This window comes from Pygocentrus nattereri, chromosome 5 (genome assembly GCF_015220715.1).
Source record: "Pygocentrus nattereri isolate fPygNat1 chromosome 5, fPygNat1.pri, whole genome shotgun sequence".
Lineage (NCBI taxonomy): Eukaryota > Metazoa > Chordata > Actinopteri > Characiformes > Serrasalmidae > Pygocentrus > Pygocentrus nattereri.
Window position 1 is genome coordinate 32805075 of NC_051215.1, and position 20513 is coordinate 32825587.

Genomic DNA, 20513 nt, shown 5'->3' on the forward strand with positions numbered 1-20513 from the left:
TTGGAGTAAACATTATTTAAATGTCTGTTGTTGCCTAGTGCTGCTCTTAAGTGAAGTGTTACCACTGCTTCAGTGCTTTTCAGGAGAAAAGTGCTTTTTCATCTTTTTGTTTTTCTACGTAATCTGCAGGGTTTTTTTCACACCTCGAAATTTCAGTCCCAGAAGTTGGTTGAGTTTTCTGCTTCTCACTATCTAAGTAAATCCCAAATGTATTCACTGTTGCTGATTTCCCTTTCTCAGTAAGGGTTTCTTGACAGCTTTTCAGATTATAAGATTGGATTATAAGAGAGGAACTGGATTTTCTCCTCTCTCTCAAAGATGAAAGCTTTTAGTATTGTTTATCTGATGGGAACAGTTTTGGTCATCTACCAGGCTTTGCATGGTTGTTAGCATTTTCTCTCTACCTTTTAATGATTTTTTGAACATCGGTTTTGGAAACTCCTGTTTTTTTCACTTATTTTCGTATGACTTTATCCTTCCTTAGTGGATTATCTTCTTTAAAATTACTCATGAAAAACAAATAACTTGTAATTAATGGCTGTTTAAACTGGAAATGAAATAAATGAAAGGTGGTCTCTGACTTTTGCACAGTATGGTATATTTATTTTTTGTCTTCCCTAATTTCATTTCCTTTCTGTTGCTCTCTCTCTCTCTCTCTCTCTCTCTCTCTCCCTCCCTCTCCCTCTCCCTCTCTCTTCCCCACTCCCTCTCATACACTTTCACTGTGACTTGACTTTTCAAGTGACACACCAGTGATCGTCTTCTGCGGAGTGTCTATCAATTAATGAGAATTTATCTTGTTTGTTGCTCTTGTTTAACACATACGTACACACATACACACACTCTCTCACTTACACCCACACCCCCAACGTTAGACCACCATGGCTGAGGTTTCCTGCTCGTAAAAGCCCTTTCTCTGTTTCTCTATAAAAAGGGGATCAGGGGGCAAAATAGTTCTGTTTTTGTTTTCTTTTTTCTTTTTTTCACTCCATCACACATCTGACGAATGGTAAACAGGTGGAGGATTGTTATTTTGGGTGTGTGTGTGGGTGGGTGAGTGCGTGTGTGTGTGCAAATGTGTATCGGTGAGCTTGTGCGTACTGAGGGCGATTTATCACAGACAAACAGACACAAGAAAGAACTTTCTCCATTCCCTCACTCTGTCCCTCCCCCCTCTTTCTCTTACACACATATACAGGCACACACTGTTATGATAAATGAGTTCATTATGTATAGGTTGTAATGAAGTCTAAAACCTGTTTGGCTTTATTTAAGCGTGCTCTCTATGTTAATGGAATTTCACACTGAAGAATGTGTCTCTGCCAAAAAGAGGTCAATACAGGTCACTAAAATAACACAAGCAAACTGTCTCCATGCCAGAAATTGACCTGTAAAAGCACTGGAGTAATTCTGCTTGATTTTTTATTTTTTTTGCAAGACACTTAAAACTGTACTTACAGTCTTTCCTACAAAGGACTTTGATTTTCATTATGTGCCAATTGAAGAACATACATGTCCAAAAGTTTGTAGACAGCTTTCTTATGAAATCAAGGGTATTAATAGTGTTTGTCATCCTTTTGCTGCAGAAACAGCCTCTATACATCTGGGAAGGCTTTACACTAAATGCTGGAACATTGCTGTGGGGATCTGATTGCACTTAGCCATAAGAGCAATTCAGGGTGCCTGGAGCATTCCACACAAAACACAGCTGTGCATGGAGCATACAACAGTTTGCAAAACTGAAAAAGATTAGTTCTGGATCACAAACGGCAATCTAAATCATTACAAATGTACTGAATGGACCTCAGTCACTCCAGAGAATGCAGTTTCATTGCTCCACTAATCGGTACTGGGAAGGCTTTATACTCCGCCAGCTGATGCTTGACATTAGGCATGATGACCTTAGCCTTGTGTATGGCAGCTTCAGAACGTCACATTCTACTGGTGCTCATTTTCTATGGAGATTATACAAGCTGTGTCAGCAAAGGGTGCAAGTTAAAGTTGTTGAAACTACTAATCAGAAAGGGTGTCTGGATGCTTTTGGATATATAGTGTATGATGCGTGTTTTTCAGATCTGGGCTTAATAGTAATGCTCTTCTTGTGATGCTTGAGTGACTTTAATTTCAATGCAGCATTGATTAACACCTGTGTGCCGTCAAGTGATCGAATAGGTGTTGATCAACATTGTATTGTAGTGTTTCTGCTAATCCTATTCTGTTGCTCTAACCTTGTAATGACATTGTAGTGGGGTTTTCTAACGCTGGGCTGTCTTTCTCTCCAGTCTGCAGTCTCTGCTCACCTTGTGTCTCTCTCTCTGCTGTGCAGGGGGCTCTGTGTGAGTGAGATTCAACTGCGCTTCTGTATATGAGTGTGTGACAGTCTGGATGTGTGTGTATGTGTATGTGTGTGTGAGAGAGTGTGTCTGCTTGGTATGTCTGTGTGTATGAATGCGTGCGCGTATGTGCATTTCGTGCATTTGCTCGCTTTAACTCTGTATTCCTCCCTTCTGCAGTGTGAACTGTTCTGTTAGCATGTGTGCAGCTTTGTTTGTATATTGCTTGTGATTCTGCAGGTGTCTTGTGCATATGCGTGCGTGTGCGATTACTGATCTATGTGCTTGTGCGTTTTAATCATGTGCCTTTCCCACTACAGTATATGTGTGGATGTAGCTCTCTGTGTGTATATGTGTGTGTATAATTGTGCTCTCTTCCTCTCTCTCTCTGTAGTGTAGAGATTTTTTCAGAGTGGGCAGAGGCATCTATGAGGATCTATGTCGCCGACTTCCCTTCTATCCATCCGACTTTACTGATGGTAAGAGGATTTAGAAATACACACACAACTGATGTATAATGGAAAAAAATGTTTTATAGCTTTGTTGTTTAGAGGTCTGCATGGGTATGAAACTGAAGCCTGTACTCAACCCTTATCGGCATCTTAAAAGGAATAATTTGATTAATGTGATCTATCGCTTATCCCAGATGCAGTCAATCAACTAAGACATGTTTGAAATCTGATGTGTGTTTCTTTAGTTTACAATAGGAGATGCTAGGTAACTATTGTTAGCTAAGTTCTAGGTTAGCAAACTGTCACTATATAGGTTGCTGTCACAAACATTAGCAAACAGGACAAAACAGTATTGACCTATTGATTCTTTGAAACAGCAAAAATTATTTAATGTAAGCCACGTGTCAACCAGGAGCAACTTCCTCGTCTGTTTTCATGCCTTTTTAACTCTCAGTGAAGCTAAAGTCAGTTCATTTTCAACAGCTTCTTGTTTGAATTTTCCTGTTCCACCTTAAGTCATGCAGTAACAGTAAAATGTAAATAGGAAGCCAACTTCAACCTCATAAACTGTCATAGGTCACTCCTCTTCTCTGAGGTCTCACCACCACTGAAAAATCCGTGGAGTCCATGCATGGAGTTCAGCACATAGCCCTCTCCTTCATGTGCCCTGTGCATGAGGACAAATGCCCCATCACTGATTGGCTGGAATAATGTTGTGTGTCTTGGCCTGAGATACTTTATTTATTTCCCTGTTACAGACCCAGGCTGCGTGCAAATGTCGGATTTTTCTTGCGAGCAAACAGAACAGAGACCTGTGAGGAAATATTTGCTTAATTTGATAAAAAATTTATTGGATTGAAATTGTGCACTACACCTTTGATGCCAGCACTTGAACAAATTAACATTGAAGTTGTGCTTATTTATTTCTACAGTCAAACTGCATAAAACACAAATTTTCAACCATTTTACCTGCATAAGGCATTACAGTAGCTAGGGGAGCACAAAACAGACAGCAGTGACAGATAAAAAGTAAACAAAGCTTTGGAACAGCTTTAAATTTTAGAATATCCTGTTTGCAACCTTCCTTGTTATCATCAGGTGTATAATAATCAGTTCATACACAGAAATTTTGCGCAATACTTTTACTGAACATCGCTCTTGTTAATTAATGGTTCATTGCCAAAAGCCACAGTTTGCATGTTTCTGCGTCATCCGGGAATTGATGGTAACATACCATTACATAGATACACATAGATTTCTTTGTTCTTTTACTGTTTGTACAACATGCAACAAAACACCTAATTTTCTTGCTTTATCATTATTCTAGATGCAACTTCTAGCTGTCTCATAGTTGTGAAGTCTTAGTGATGCTATAAAAGTAATACCTGCATAGTGACTTGCAACATGCCCCTTTTAGTCAAGTTTGAAAGTGGAGTAGAACTACAAAGAGAGACATGCGGATAATACTGTAGTTCTAATTTGAGCTTATATGTTTAAATAAGGTCTGTACCTATCACTTTCCTTTTTACTTTTTGTAAGACTTGTTTCTTTAGGTTTTCAATAGATTGTTTAAGAAAATACATTTTTAGTATGTATTTACTGAGATGAGATTGTTGACAGTCTAAGTCCAGTGTTTTTAGCCAGGTTAACCTACCATCTCCCTTTATAAACTAAAGAACCACATGTCAGATTTCAAACATGTCTTGACCTGAACGCATCTGGGGTAAGTGATAAGTCATGCTAATTAGATTTTTGAGACCAGGCCTGACTGGAACTACCGAACTTAAACCCTGAATCTTGCCCAAACACACAGACATGGATTATTGTAGACATGGGACAGTAATTGAAGAGTTTAATTCCAAAATTATGTACATCAATTTGTAACAATTATGGATATTATTTTTTGAAAAGAATAACATTGCTAACATATAATGGAATAGCTACCATATAATGGAAAATACATTTATTTCTCTAATAAAGATGGTATTAATCATAATATAGCATTTATACTTCTCCAGAGCTAATCCAACCAGAGCTTTAGATTACATTACAAGAGAGAGCAAAAGAGAGAAAGCATGATCACATGTGAGAGAGTGAGTGAAAGAGACAGAGAGAAGTAGAGTGTTAGAAATCTACGACATAAAAATCACTCATTACATCACTCATTAGTCTGTCCTGAGAGCAATGTTGCATGTCAAATATTGCCCTAAGCCCAGCTTAGGACCCATTATTTTGTTGGGCACTGTCAGGTTTGGGTTCCAGATCCCTAATGTATGTGTGTTTGTGTTTTCAGGCATAGTGGGAAACAATAAAGCACTAGTGAAATACATGACAACGTCCATCTTTCTCTACATCGCTGTTCTGCTGCCTGCCATTGCATTCGGCTCACTCAATGATGAGAGTACAAGAGGAGAAATAGGTGAAGACACACAGACACTTGCATATCATTCTCACACAGAAAAACACTCTCTCTCTCTCTCTCTCTCTCTCTCTTACACACACACACACACACCCACACACACTGCTGTTATATCATAGTTAAAAAGCAGGTATGGATTACTGACTTGGCCATTTGAACCAGTGCCCACAAGCCTCAGGCTTGAGGTACCAAACTAAGTCATAATGCAGATACATGGGACAGTCCACTGATGATGTAATTAGAATAAGTATAGATGTGTACAAAGTTGTAATACCGTGAATAATTAGAATATTCAATTAATTTGGGGGTCGCTAATATTTTTGTATTATTCAGTTTCATTTCAGAGACCGACATTATGAACTGGTTTCACATAATGGTTAGGTGTGATTAGTAGGTTTCTTGCTTAGTATTCTTTACCATATGCATTATAGAAAAAATGTGCTCAAGCTCCATGAATATTTTGTTCTACTTTCATTCTAATTCTTTTGAAATATTGGTGATATTAAGTATTGATGTGCAGTTTTTCATTCATGTGTAGTTGTAATAATATAAAATATACTGTAATAAACTGTAGTATCTATATCTTTTATCTGTGTGTATTAGATGTTCAGAAGACGATTATTGGGCAGAGTATAGGTGGAATCATCTATTCTCTGTGTGCTGGTTCCCCTCTGGTCATCCCCCTAACTACAGCACCTATCGCTATCTTCATCAGTGGTATGTAAATTAATTTTTCTTTATTCATCTTTATATAAAATTTTAAATTAAAAAGGCCAAATTTCACACATTAGTTGTCCAGTTGTGCATAAGTGGTCAACACTACAGTCTAAGACCTTTATGGATAATTATTACACGCACATGCAGACACACACACACACACACACACACACACACACACACACACACACACACACACACACACGCACACATGTTCGCACTTATCACATTTGTAGGAGAGCTGTTTATTTAGCTCTCTGAGTGACTAATGAGGCTGAATGTGGAATTAGAGCTCTGTTGGCCACAGCATTCCATAGAAAGGGAGTCTGACAGGCTAACATGGCTGCCGTTTGTTTGGGCAAGTTTTGATGTTTGCCCTGGCTAAGAGCTGATTCTCCCTAAAGCTAATTCCTGTGGCTGCAATCACATGCTGTCATCTGGAGGAGGTTTGTCATGAAAAATTGTTTCACTGGGATGAGGAAAGATTTTGTTTGGAAAATATATATGCTAACCAGGACAAAAGCACAAACCAGGATGTGAATCCATGTGTAACGATGGCCCTTCCCAATCAGACAGCCATGTTTGTGGGTTTCTCTTGATGAACATATGGAAATGCCTGAGAGAATTCTGTGGCTTTTTTGGGAAATATTTTAAGTGAGTTTTTTGTGATTAATTTTTTTAATTTCCTGAAATGCACCAACATTCACATAAGAAAATTAACAAAACTACAAATTATACAATATTCCCTGTATACAGCATTGTGCAAAAGTCAGACAACACTCTTTTGTTTATTTAATTTCCAGTCAAAGAGACCATTAACTGCCAGTTGTTTATTTTTTAGAAGATATTTCTGAGGAGATTAGATATCAGCTGATGCACTTGCAAAAGGAATGTCAAAGGAAAATAAGTGAAAAAACAGGAGTTTCCAAAACTGGAGTTCAAAAAATATTTAAAAGATACAAAGAAAATGGGGCTTCTGACAACCACGCAAGACCTAGTAGATGCCAAAACTGTCACCATCAGATAAACAGTGCTTAAAGCTTTCGTCTATGAGAGAGAGGAGAAAATCAAGCTCTTTGCTTCAGATCTGAAAAAAATCCACAAGTGCTTCTGTCCTTCCACTGTTAGAAGAAAACTCAGCACTATAAGTGTGAAAGAATGTGTAGCTGTCAAGAAGCCCTTACTGAGAAAAGGAAACAAACAAACACAGAACACAATTTGCATTCAAACTGAAGGTCTCCCAAAAGAATGGAAGTTGTAACAAAGGAAAAAGATGGACATTATGTGCTGAAAATGTTAATGCTATATTTAGTTGTTCAGGCTTCTGTGCAATTTTCTGTTAAATGTATGAATATGTCTCATAAATGTATGAGTTTCATTGCAAAATGTTGTATATCCATTTGTGACAATTCAAGATATAGCACATTTTATTAGAATAACAGCTGACATATCATTCAAAACATATAATTCAACTCTAATAAAGGTGATATTAATCATAACATAGTCCTGATGTTTTTTGTATATGTGTACCACTCCAAGCAACTTATTTCATACGAAAAAGAAAATTCTTGAAAGTAGTCTGTAATGCATTTTGCAGGGAAACCTATCGTATGATTTGTGCTCTTTTTGATGTGTTTTCTTTTGGGGGTTAGGTGTCTTGCTCAAGGACAACTCAGTCATGGTCTGTCGGTGCTGGGGATCGACCTGGCAACCTTCTGGTCACAGGGCCAGTTCCCTAACCTCCAGCCCATGACTGCCCCAAACGTGCTGACAGAAAACCAGACGAGTGCGGATGAATGAGAGGATGGTTTAATGAAAACTATGCGACCGACGCAAAAAGGGGCAAAACACAAACTGTAGTTAAAGTCCAGCCAAAAAAGATTAAACACATTTCACAAACACAGGGCAGCAGTACCAAAAAGGGGAAGGCAAAAGACGTAGTCAAAAACAACGAAGTAGCAGGTTCAAAACACGGTATAACAATCAGAATCATAAAGAGAACGCTCAGTAATTTCGGGGAAACAATACCTCACACTGAAACTCCCTAAAGCCTAGGTTTATATACTGTAAGTTAATTGTTCTTTGATAGGACACAGGTGCAAACAGTCAGAACTTAGGAGACTGAGAGTGCTGATAGGAGCGCAAGAAGTAGTCCAAAGTCACATGATCGCTCAGTGTATTCCAGGAGTTGGAGTCCGTGTCCTTGTCAAAAGGGGCAGAATGCATGACATGAAGTTAAAAATTTTGATTTACTCCCAAAAAAAAACATTAGTAAGTGGGCAGTTGAACATAATAAAACTGCCATATATACCATAAAACACATAGATGCCACCAGATGGGAAGGATGTACTCCTCTCATTTTTTTTTAATCACACCTGTGAAGCAGTTGTTTTCAGTTCTGGCTTGTTTCATAGTCTTTGCCATCAGTCTTGCCTGCAATGTCTTAGTACTTATGAACAGAACTGTACATATTGATGAACTTGAAGAAAAGGTTCTTTGTGTATTAGAGACAATTATTTAACTTTTTTGCTAATTAATGTGTTTCTCTGTTATCATAAATTCCTGCTTGTATGTTTACAGTAATCAGGGGGATCTGCGATGATTATGAACTGGACTTTGCTGCATTCTATGCCTGCATTGGCCTGTGGAACAGCTTATTCCTTATCATTGGAGGTGTCTTTAACCTTAGCCTACTCGTTAAGCTCTTCAAGAGGTCAGGCTCATACCACATACACCATATACACCACAACACATCACATCCCTGGATGACTGATACATGTTTTTCTGTTTGTGCCCTCAGGTCGATAGAAGAGGTGATAGCTCTGTTCATTTCAATTGCTTTTGTAGCAGATGCTGTCAAAGGCACTGTCAAAAGTAAGTCTTTCTCTCTTTCATTTGGTTTTATGCATACATGCACACATTACCAGTTAAATGTAGATGTACACCAATTCAAAATGTTTATTACTGATTTTAATTTCTGTACAGTCAGAATTGACTGGCTGATTCTTGTGAGCTGTTTTTACCTTGAAGGTTGAACATGATTTGCTCTTTAAAGCAAGAAACTGGCATTTGAAATTCTTAAATGAAATATCAGTTGCCTGTTTTCATAAAAAGAATAAAAAGTACTACATTGAAAGTAAGAGGTAACTGGCAGTTTAGTACAATGAGTCATGTGTAATTATGCTACAATATTTCAGTGTAAGTGAAGCAAGAGCATTCAAATACACCACAAGTGCTCTTAGATGGCTCATGTTATTTATGTAAGAAAATTGCTGATTGCATGTTTGGAGCAAAAAGCTGCTGATTCCCATCTTGGCCACTTCTAATCATGCAATGGTAGTTAAAAGGTTTTGGGACTCCTAGCTTATTAAAATGGTTTTGATAAATTAACAAATTCTGTTTGTTTGCAATAGTTTAGCATATTAAACTGACAGCTGTTTAGATCTTACCATTTTTTTGCTAAAACTCTAAAACCCCTTGTTGTGTGTTGCCTTGGTTATAATACCATACCGTGCACAATTTACCTCTTTTTGTGTTGTCACTCATCAGCACTCAAGCCTTTCAGATGTTTAAAGCATCTTTGGGCCAAAACTTTTTAACTATGAACTTGTAACAATATTTTGGGAGAAGAAAATTCTCAAATCTTTATTTAGACAAAGCTTGCTCTTCATCCCAGGATGATACTTTCATGAGCAAAATGTACCTAAAATAGACATTTTAAAAAAAATTTCGAGCAAATACATTTCAATGTGCACAGCTTACAATAACTATTACTTTTTTCCAGTCTTCCATAAATACTACCATGCACCAACACTGGCCAATGGCAGCATAGAGGAGTTGAATCGAATAATCAGAGGCATGCCTGTAGGGGATATGAACTTGACTGGGTCACTCCCAGAATCCTTCATTCTGTGTACACGAGCACGGCCGCTGCTCTGCCTACTCCTCATGCTGGGAACCCTGTGGGTGGGATACACACTCTACCAGTTTAAGAGAAGGTAAAGAACATATATACATAAATAAACACACATACACTTAGGCCTGATAGTGAGATGTGTTTTGATACACTAATTAATGTGTGCAGTCCCTTCCTGCATGCCAAGATGAGGGAGATTTTGTCAGACTGTGCTCTGCCCATCTCTGTGCTCGTCTTCTCCTACGTAGGCTCCTATGTCTTCAACGATATTGGCTGTAAGTGATTCCACTCTATAGACACACATACATACATATAAAGTATAAACACACATACATGTACATAGAAAGATGTTGTTGATTTTTAGCCCTTAAAATTCAAGAGATATTGCTTTTCTGTTCTATACTGTTCAAATATAATTACATAATTACATATCCATGCATATTACAGTGAGTTGCATAATGAATTATATTGACATTTGATACACAATAAGATGCAAAATTTGCATCAGGTTTGAGCCTCTACATTCCATGCTTTTCTGTTTGTTCTGATGTCAAGAAATGACAAAAACATTCTTTACATTTCTTTTCTCAAAGCAAGACTGTACATGCAACAGTAATCTTTCACCATATCCCAATAATAACAAAATATCTTTGTCTTTGGAAAAATCTGCATTACCAACAAAATTTCATCCTCTTGTTTCACTGAGCCTTGAGCAAGAAATAATCAAATTAGACCATGTGATAACTGCTACTTCTGGAGTTGATGAATTTGTGATTGCATCTTTGCATGATTGTAATTTATAGAGATCTGTGTTGTCAAGTCATTTCATCCAAAGCATGTCTATACAGTCTGGATCGTGCTCAGTATTGTGGTTGTTTATGATATTTGCGTTACAGTGCCAGTGTTTGATTACCATGAGGGTCCAGTGTTCCGAGTGGCCCCTTTAGAAAAGCTCACAGGAGCCAGTGTGCTGAGTGCTATGGGTCTGGGCTTACTCCTCGCTGTCCTCATCTTCATCGATCAGAACATTGTAGTCTCACTCACCAATGCTCCAGAGAACAGGTACAACTGCCAGTGAAGTCCCTTCAGCAGAGGCAACAACTGCTAAAATGCAATTATATCAGTAGAGTGTTTCTCAGTCCTGGTCCTGAAGCACTGCAGGCTTGCATGTAGTTTTGTTTTCAATGCTCTAAAACACCCAGCTCATGTTAGGAGGTGTTGGGAGCAGAGGGAACTGCCAGTGGTACTCCAGGACCAGGAGTGAGAGTCAGTGTGTGTTAGTATAATGGGAAATATGCTTCATATTGTGTAAGTTTTGTCTTATAATTTTTACAATCACTAACAAGCATTTTTTTGAGAACCAAGTTCACTTTACAAAGGTCTTCACACTCTCTCTGCAGAAACATGCAATGCATAATAATTCATTTTATACCCAAAATTGACATTTACAGCATTTAGTAGATGCTCTTATCCAGAGAGACTTACAAAAGTGCTTTGTTGTCTACCATGAGAATGTATTTTTACTAGTACAAATAAGTTAGAATAAAAGTTACTCCCAAGCTCAGATATTGTTAGAAACAAAAACCTATGTTGAAACCTATAGAAAAATAAGTTGTGGCACAGAGCGAGGAGACGGACGCATACGCTGAGATAAGCAACTTTTATTAGGGGCAAATCCAGGGTCATAGTCACAACAGTCCAGGGTCAAACAGCCAACATGGAGAGAAGGAGGAGCAGACATGACAAAATGAAAACAGGATCAACAAACAACAGAGGCTGGAAGAAACAAACACCAAACGATATCAAACACTTCAAACAGTACAACCAGAACAATAAACAACAAAGACCAACACAGACCAAGGCAAACACAGGGCTTATATACATGAGGGCTACGTTCGTTACACCACCAGTGTCAGGACAGAGAAGACTCTTGATGCTTGTCTTCCCTGCGTCCTAAAGGATGGCGGGTCAAGGCGAGCTCTACTTGAAGCTTGAAGGGCTCGAGATACAGTTTGAGTTTTGACCACTGCCATTAGGTAGGGAGGGGCTGGTCCATTTTTGGCTTTGCAGGCAAGCATCAGGGTTTTAAATTTGATGTGGGCAGATACAGGAAGCCAGTGAAGGGAGCGCAGCAGTGAAGTGACATGATTGAACTTAGGAAGATTGAAGACAAGCTGTGCTGCTGCATTCTGGATGAGCTGCAGAGGCCTAATCGCCGAAAATGCTCTTCAGCTACCAAGAAGCTCTGCAAACACACAAAAATAAACTCATTATGTCAAAATAACAGTAGTGCTCTTACAAAATGAACGCAGTCCAGCAAAGTTGCTTAACTAACACTAACAGTATCTGTTGATTTTAAGGTAGATCCACTGTTTAATGTAAATCTATGAGGTAGTAAGTTTATTGTGTAAACAAAGTGTAGTTTTTTTCAGAAATTACATTACAAAACAGAGTGTCAAATCTTTGCTAAGTGATAAAAATTTTAAAAATCAACACTTTACATTATCTGGCAAAAAAGTCACAGACACAGTAAATGATTAGTCTACCTGATCTGCATCATTTAATAACATATTCTCATTCCCATCTAATAGATGGTCAGCACCTGGGTAGGACGTCAGCTGAGATGAGAATCAGCTTTGACTGACCTGCTTATGTACATTCAATCAGATGTTTGTCTCTATAACAATTATAATTTCTAGGCTTTGTTATTTATGATGTAGCTGATGATACCGATTTTATTTTTATGTTTTTGAGTTAAGTATAACAGCTGTGTGACAATGTCTTCATATTTTTGCAGTTTAAACTCTAGAAATATAAAATTTTGTTAAAGGCTCAGAACAAGAAGACAATGAAAGGATTTTGGAGTTTTGTTGAACTGAATGGAAATGTTGTCAAATTGTGTGTTTTATTGAAGTTAAAACAAGTTAACATATGCCTCTCAGGGAACTTAAACATGGCATTTCTCTGCTAATTTTAGTTAGCATATTGAAAAAATATAACATCAAATATAAAATGTGTCATAACACATTTTCTAGCACTTCATATCATGGCCCACATTTTTTCATTATGTTAAATTCCGCAAAGAAAAAATTTTCATGTTGTGCTAACTGAAGAGTTTTTAAAAACAGAACTTGGTATTGAAAATGTTTGTTAGCAATTGTAAAAACTTACAAAAAACTATTGTTATTGTTGCTTTATCTGGTAATGGTTCATTGTGTAGTTCATTAACTATGTACTTGTGTTCATGAGTGTGTTTGTGTGATGAGAGAGAGGTCACTGAAGGCTATAACATGCTGAACGATGCTTCAGTGAATAACAGTGCATTGAGGTTCATGTAAATGCATGATCTTTACTACGTTGAATGATATCTACTTCTGAGTGTAACTATTTTTTGTGTGCGTGTCTGTGTGTGTGTTTGTGTGTTAGTGTGTTGTGTGATGAAGAGTACACTGCATCTCTGGGAACTGACTGTGTATATATCTGTTTTGTGTGTGTGTGTAAACCATTGTGTGTTTTCTATGTGTGTTTGTGTGGGCGTCCTGTTGCTGTAGGTTACTGAAGGGTACAGCGTATCACTGGGACCTGACGCTATCTGGCCTGATTAATATTTTGATGTCGGTGCTGGGCCTGCCGTGGATGCATGCTGCTTTCCCTCACTCCACGCTGCACGTTCGGCAGCTGGCCATTGTGGAAGAGCGGGTGGAGGGAGGACATCTCTACGAGACGTGAGCACACACATTTACTTCTCCAATGGCAGCATTGCTCTTACGCACAGCTGACTGCTGCTAGTTTTGTCCAGCAACTTATATACATGTACATCTAATCTAGATCTAAATTAAGCCTTGAAATTCAAATGTTACTGTGTACGGTACAGTGCAAAATCTGAGACCGCCATTCTCTTATTTAATTAGCAGATAAACAGCCATTAGGTACAAGTTATTCATTTTTCAACATCAGGAAAAAAAGCAGAAAACATACATAATGGAAATTCACACAGACACCTCAACATCTAATCTGTTTTCCCCCCAGTATTTAGTGTGTATTTACGCATGTTTTGCCTTCATTACAGACTCTGTTCTTTTTGGGAGACTTGCTTTCAGTTTTTCAAAGAAATATGCAAGGATGTTTTTACACACCTCTACAGTTCAGTCCAGGAATTCAGTGATGTTAAGGTCTAGGCTCTAGGGAGAAATAAATAGCTTGTAACTAATGGCAGTTTTGACTGGAAATTAAATAACTGAATGGTGGTCTCTGACTTTTGTGCAGGACTGACTAATGATAATCCATGGGAAAACACACTTTGATAACATTGCCTTTTAAAGTTCTTAATTTTTGGCAGCGATTATAATTTTTTATTGTCTTATTTGCTTTTAAGGATTCTATCTACTTTCATTTACTTGATTTCTGATTTTAATTGTTATTATTTATTTATTGTTATTATTTGTGTATTTATTGTGTATCTTTTTGCTGTTTTTTATCGTCTTTTTCTTTTTCTGTTTGTTTTGATAGATTTTACGTCATTTTTAATCATGTCAAGCATTTTGAACTATTCTCCTATACATCTCTTCTAACACAGTTATTATTATTATTATTATTATTATTAATTTTAAGGCTGTTTAAATCGCATTTGTGTGTATATGTGTGTGTAGTATAGTGAGTGTGAAGGAAACGCGGGTGACATCGCTGGTGGCTAATATCCTGATCGGTGTGAGTGTGTTCCTGCTCCCTGTGCCGCTGCAATGGATTCCCAAACCTGTGCTCTATGGCCTCTTTCTGTACATCGCCCTCACTTCCATCGACGGCAACCAGATGTGTGACCGCATGGCACTGTTACTCAAGGAACAGGTACTGCTGAGTGTGTGTTGGAGCATTTATATGTGGATGTTACGGTTGTATAGTGGACAGTCATGAGTGCGTTTGTGTTGATGGAGTGCTCTGAGCAGCTGTCTCTCTTTCACGTTGTGACTAATGAGAGGGCAAATAAAAGTCACAGAAGGCATTTTATGAATGTGTTTATAGGAGCAATCGCTATATCTTGTACACAAAAGCAAGGTACAACAGTGCCCTCTACTGTTCATCAGTGGGAATCTTATGGATTATAGTAATAATCCATAGTTATATTCCAATATAGTCCTGTTTCAACATTAGTGATTTTAGTCAGGACTATTCAATTACTTATTTTCTTGGAAACTTTGATCAAACACTGTCATTCAACAGCTGTAAGTATGTAAACAGTGGGATGCTATGCAAAATAGCATAATAGCATAGCATAATAAATAAATAAATAAATAAAATAAAATGTATGCAATGATGTGCAAATCATTTAAACCCTGTATTATAATAATAGTACAAGGACAATATATCAAATGCAAAAACTGTTTTTGAAAATATATATGCCCATTTTGAATTTGATACCAGCAACACATTTTTCAAAAAATTGGGGCCAAGCCATGTTTACCTCTGTGTTGCATCACATCCTGTTTTAACAAAACTCTTGTGAGTGTTGTGGAACTCAGGAGACCAGTTGTCGTATTGAAAGTGAAATGTTTTTCCATTCTTCCTTTCAATTTCAGCAAGTGTTTTCAATGATTGACAGGTCTGGACTGCAGACAGGCCAGTTTAGCACCTGGACTCTTTGTCTGTTGAGTCATGCTATTGTTGTATGTGCAGAATGTGGTTTGGCATTGTCTTGCTTTATAAAGCATGGCCTGCCCTTAAAAAGACATCACCTGGATAGCAGCATATGTTGCTCCAAAACCTGTATGTATCATTCAGCATTAATGGTGCCTGCACAGATGTACAACTCACCCATGCCATGTGCACTAATGCACCCCCGTACCATCTTAGATGCTGGCTACCATCTTAGGTGCTGTGTGTTGATAACAATCTTCTCCTTTTTGGTCTGGAGGATGCAATGACCATGATTTCCGAAAAAGGGTTTTATAAAATTTTGGTTCATTGAACCACAGCACACATTTCCACTTCGCCTTAGTCCATTTTAAATGAGCTTAGGCCCAGAGAAAGTGTTGGCATTAGTTGATCTTGCTTCTATACAGTTTCTTCTTTGCATGGTAGTTTTTTCACTTGCATTTGTGGATGCAGCGAAACGCTGTGAAAGACAGTGTTTTTCGGAAGTGTTCCTGAGCCCATGCAGTGATTTCCACCATAGAATCTTATCTGTTTTTGATGCAGTGCCACATGAGGGCCCTGAAGATCATCCAGTATTGGTTTTTGACCTTTTTCCTTGTGCAGAGATTTTTCTGTATTCTCTGAATCTTTTAATAATTAAGTACAGTAGATGATAAAAACTAAGAGTTCTTTGCTTTTTTATGTTGAGAAATGTTACTCTTGATTTATAACAGTATTTGCCCACGCAGTCTTTCACTGAAGAAAGTCTCATGGGGATGCTCTTTTTATAACCCATCATGTTACTGACTTGTTGCCAGTTATTTGGGAGATGTTCAACAAGGTTTTTACTTTACTAGTCTTTTGATGCCCCTGTCCAAACTTTTTTGAAACATGTTGCTGGCATCAAATTTAAAATGGACATTAATTTTTCAAAAGACAATAAAAAATCTCAGTTCTAATGTTTGAAATGTTGTCTTTGTACTTTTTCAATTAAATATAATTATAATACACTGCTAAAAAAATGAAGGGAACACTCAAATAACATCCTAGATCTGAATGAATGAAATATTCTCATTGAATACTTTGTTCTGTACAAAGTTGAATGTGCTGACAACAAAATCACACAAAAATCATCAATGGAAATCAAATTTATTAACCAATGGAGGCCTGGATTTGGAGTCACACACAAAATTAAAGTGGAAAAACACACTACAGGCTGATCCAACTTTGATGTAATGTTCTTAAAACAAGTCAGAATGAGGCTCAGTATTGTGTGTGGCCTCCACGTGCCTGTATGACCTCCCTACAACGCCTGGGCATGCTCCTGATGAGGTGGCGGATGGTCTCCTGAGGGATCTCCTCCAAGACCTGGACTAAAGCATCTGCCAACTCCTGGACAGTCTGTGGTACAACATGGTGTTGGTGGATGGAGCGAGACATGATGTCCCAGATGTGCTCAATCAGATTCAGGTCTGGGGAACGGGCGGGCCAGTTCATAGCTTCAGTGCCTTCACAAGGGGTCTAAGGATCTCATCTCGGTACCTAATTGCAGTCAAGCTACCTCTGGCGAGCACATGGAGGGCTGTGCGGCCCTCCAAAGAAATGCCACCCCACACCATTACTGACCCACTGCCAAACTGGTCATGCTGAAGGATGTTGCAGGTAGCAGATCGCTCTCCACGGCGTCTCCAGGCTCTGCCATGTCTGTCACATGTGCTCAGTGTGAACCTGCTTTCATCTGTGCTCATGTGAGCACAACCCCCATCTGTGGACGTCGGGCCCTCATACCATCCTCATGGAGTCGGTTTCTAACCGTTTGTGCAGACACATGCACGTTTGTGGCCTGCTGGAGGTCATTTTGCAGGGCTCTGGCAGTGCTCGTCCTGTTCTTCCTCGCACAAAGGCGGAGGTAGTGGTCCTGCTGCTGGGTTGTTGCCCTCCTATGGCTTCCTCCACGTCTCCTGGTGTACTGGCCTGTCTCCTGGTAGCGCCTCCAGCCTCTGGACACTACGCTGACAGACACAGCAAACCTTCTTGCCACAGCTCACATTGATGTGCCATCCTGGATGAGCTGCACTACCTGAGCCACTTGTGTGGGTTGTAGAGTCCGTCTCATGCTACCACGAGTGTGAAAGCACCACCACCATTCAAAAGTGACCAAAACATCAGCCTGAAAGCAGAAAGGTACTGAGAAGTGGTCTGTGGTCCCCACCTGCAGAACCACTCCTTTATTGACTGTGTCTTGCTAATTGCCAATAATTTCCACCTGTTGTCTATTCCATTTGCACAACAGCTGTGAAATTGATTATCAATCAGTGTTGCTTCCTAAGTGGACAGTTTGATTTCACAGAAGTTTGATTTACTTGGAGTTATATTGTGTTGTTTAAGTGTTCCCTTTATTTTCTTGAGCAGTGTAGAATTAAATAAAGAAATAAATCAGTTTGCATTTACATTTTGCATAGCGTCCCAAAGTTTTTGGAAATGGGGTTGTGTTTTGAGATGTTTTATTATCTATTTAATGTATTTTAGGAACAGCAATAAGTTATAAGATATTTAGATTATATACTAATATACCATTTGAGGCATTGTAGATATTATTTAAAAATAACATTCCTCCGTCACGGATGCTGTGAAAGTCATGAGGGGCCATTGTAGTTTTACATTCCTACTGTCCCACAGTTAAGAGGTGTTGTTAGACCAATGCAGAAAAGTGAAGTAGAGTACAATCACTGTAGCACATGGCCACAAGTGGCTTATTGCTTTGATTAACTGCTTTGATTAACAAAATATGGTTAAATACACATGAATTTGATAAATAACTTAATATAATGAAATTACAATAAACATTTCTTCCACTAAGAATTGTAGCTCATTTACGGTAGCATTGGGTTGCCAAGCAATACAATAGTTAAGGATCACCATGAACAGCACAACAGCTTTGACATACAAGCAAATTCATTGCCTTGTGGAAAAGTATGCCATTTTGAGTGCTGAATATGCCATTCAAGTAAAATGTGTAGGTTTAAAGAGTTTTCACTTTTATGAAGGGGAGGGTCTGCTGCCAGCAATTCTCCAATTCTGGGAGAGAATAATTCTTACCTCCAAACACAGCACAGCAGCAGTTCTGTCTTTCGTACAGATATAGTATAATTAAAAAACAAATATAATTATTCCTGGCCAATCAGAACTAATTTAAAATGACCAAAACACCAAAAGACAGATAATATATTTTTCCATGTATTCAGATTTGTTTCTATAGTAGCTTTCAAATTGTGGGCAACAAAGAAAGGTTAAATTACCATTATTAGCGCTTCAACTTCCAATTTAGTTTGCCGAGGTTGATGTAGCACACCTTGATTTCTGTGGGCTGTCATAACAGCTATGAGATCTAAACGACCTCCTACAAATTGCACTGCAAGCGAGTCATTGAGTTTCAAGCACAAGCACAAGGGCATTATGGAGCCAGTAGAAGGTAAATGATAAGCAGCCTTTTTATTGTCTGTTTACAATGGTTATGGGGTCTGAAATGATGTCTGTACACAACTGACTAAAGGGATTGGGTTTTGAACTTGTCACCTTTTCACTGCTCATGGTTTTTCATGTCTGTTTTAATAATTTGGCATATTATTACAAAATATAAAAACTGTATCCAATATGTATATCGAGTATTGTACAATGACTTCAAACACGGCTCAGCCAGTCAGATTTTAGAACTGGAGCTATCCATTTTATAATTAGCAATTAATAGCTCATGAAGACATAATAAAAAACAGGTATTTAAACAGCATCGGGTGTCAAAAAAGCATGATGCAAAGAGACAGGTTTGCCCTTTATAGATGTTTATGGTCTGTATTGTGTTTTTACTTAATGAACCACAACAGAGTTCTCTTGGAATCAAACCTCCTCAGGGGGTCTCAGTGGGCTAATTTGGTACAGAGCATGGCACCAAGGTTTATTCTTGTATATTTTTTTTATTTATATCTCTTCAGTGCAAGAGAAGAAGTACCTTTGCTCATAACCTCTCTCTCCCTCTCTCTCTCTCTCATACTCTTTCTATCTCGCTCTTACTTTTTGTCTTTCTTTGTCTACCTCTTTTACTCTCTCTGTGTGTCTCTCTCAGACATCCTATCCTCCCACTCACTATATCCGGAAGGTGCCGCAGAGGAAAATCCATTACTTTACTTTCCTTCAGATGGTGCAGCTGCTGTTCCTCTGTGCGTTCGGGATGTACCCTCTCCCGTACATGAAAATGATCTTCCCTCTGCTAATGTTTATTCTCATACCTATCAGGTTTGTCATGTTAAATGTCTTAGCCTATATTACACATGCATGCACACATTCACACACAGGGGCTCCCAAAATTATTTGGACGTTTTACTCATTCAGGAATTGTACGTTTTTAGGTGTTTCACAAATTAATATATGTTTTGGGAAAAAAACAAGTATAAACTGATGGTAAAGTCTGTGTCGAGAAGAAGTCTAGAGAAGAACTGATGAGTTTCCTAAATGCTGGAAATCAATCAGTAAGAATTTTGGTTATGATGCGTTTTTGAAACTAATAACAGATAGTACATAATATCATTTTTCTTTTATTGAGGTGCTATCATTCATAGCATCGATATTCCTTGTATGTGCAAATTCCACTGGTAAGTGGTCTGTAAATTGTTTTGGAACAAAACCCTTGAACTCCAACCTGACTGCACTAAGGCTACTGTACAACAAAGGGGCAGAAACGAGTCTGAGGCTGTTTTTCCTTATAGTAACATTGATGAGCTTGATTTTATTGATGGTGCATTTTTGATGCAAACCTTAAACTGTTCAAACAATAATGATCTGAAACACACCAGCCTTCTTTTAAATGAATACTTTACCAAAACTAAATTGCAGTCTTGAAATGATCAGTTTAATAAATACATTTTTTGACATTTTTGTTTTCTAAACACACACACATCTTCTAAGCCGCTTCTCTTTCTGGGTCACGGGGGGTGCTGGAGCCTATCCCAGCTGTCATTGGGCAAAAGGCAGGATACCTCCTGGACAGGTCGCCA

At 38.3% G+C, this 20513-nt stretch overlaps 1 protein-coding gene across 6 annotated transcripts in view; it reads left to right on the top strand.

The window, feature by feature from the left end:
- The window catches only part of slc4a11 (solute carrier family 4 member 11), a 72282-nt gene that overhangs the window by 49373 nt on the left and 2396 nt on the right, over positions 1-20513 (top strand). For 4 of the 6 annotated variants that reach the window (XM_017690431.2, XM_017690432.2, XM_017690437.2 and 1 more), the window contains 12 exons: positions 2283-2336; positions 2728-2812; positions 5079-5204; positions 5808-5921; positions 8502-8634; positions 8722-8795; positions 9706-9919; positions 10006-10112; positions 10734-10899; positions 13389-13562; positions 14487-14682; positions 19586-19755. In XM_017690431.2, the coding sequence (XP_017545920.1) occupies positions 2283-2336; positions 2728-2812; positions 5079-5204; positions 5808-5921; positions 8502-8634; positions 8722-8795; positions 9706-9919; positions 10006-10112; positions 10734-10899; positions 13389-13562; positions 14487-14682; positions 19586-19755 (1613 nt within the window). The remainder of the gene's footprint in view (positions 1-2282; positions 2337-2727; positions 2813-5078; positions 5205-5807; positions 5922-8501; positions 8635-8721; positions 8796-9705; positions 9920-10005; positions 10113-10733; positions 10900-13388; positions 13563-14486; positions 14683-19585; positions 19756-20513) is intronic. The other 2 variants (XM_017690434.2, XM_017690436.2) reach the window with 1 other exon arrangement.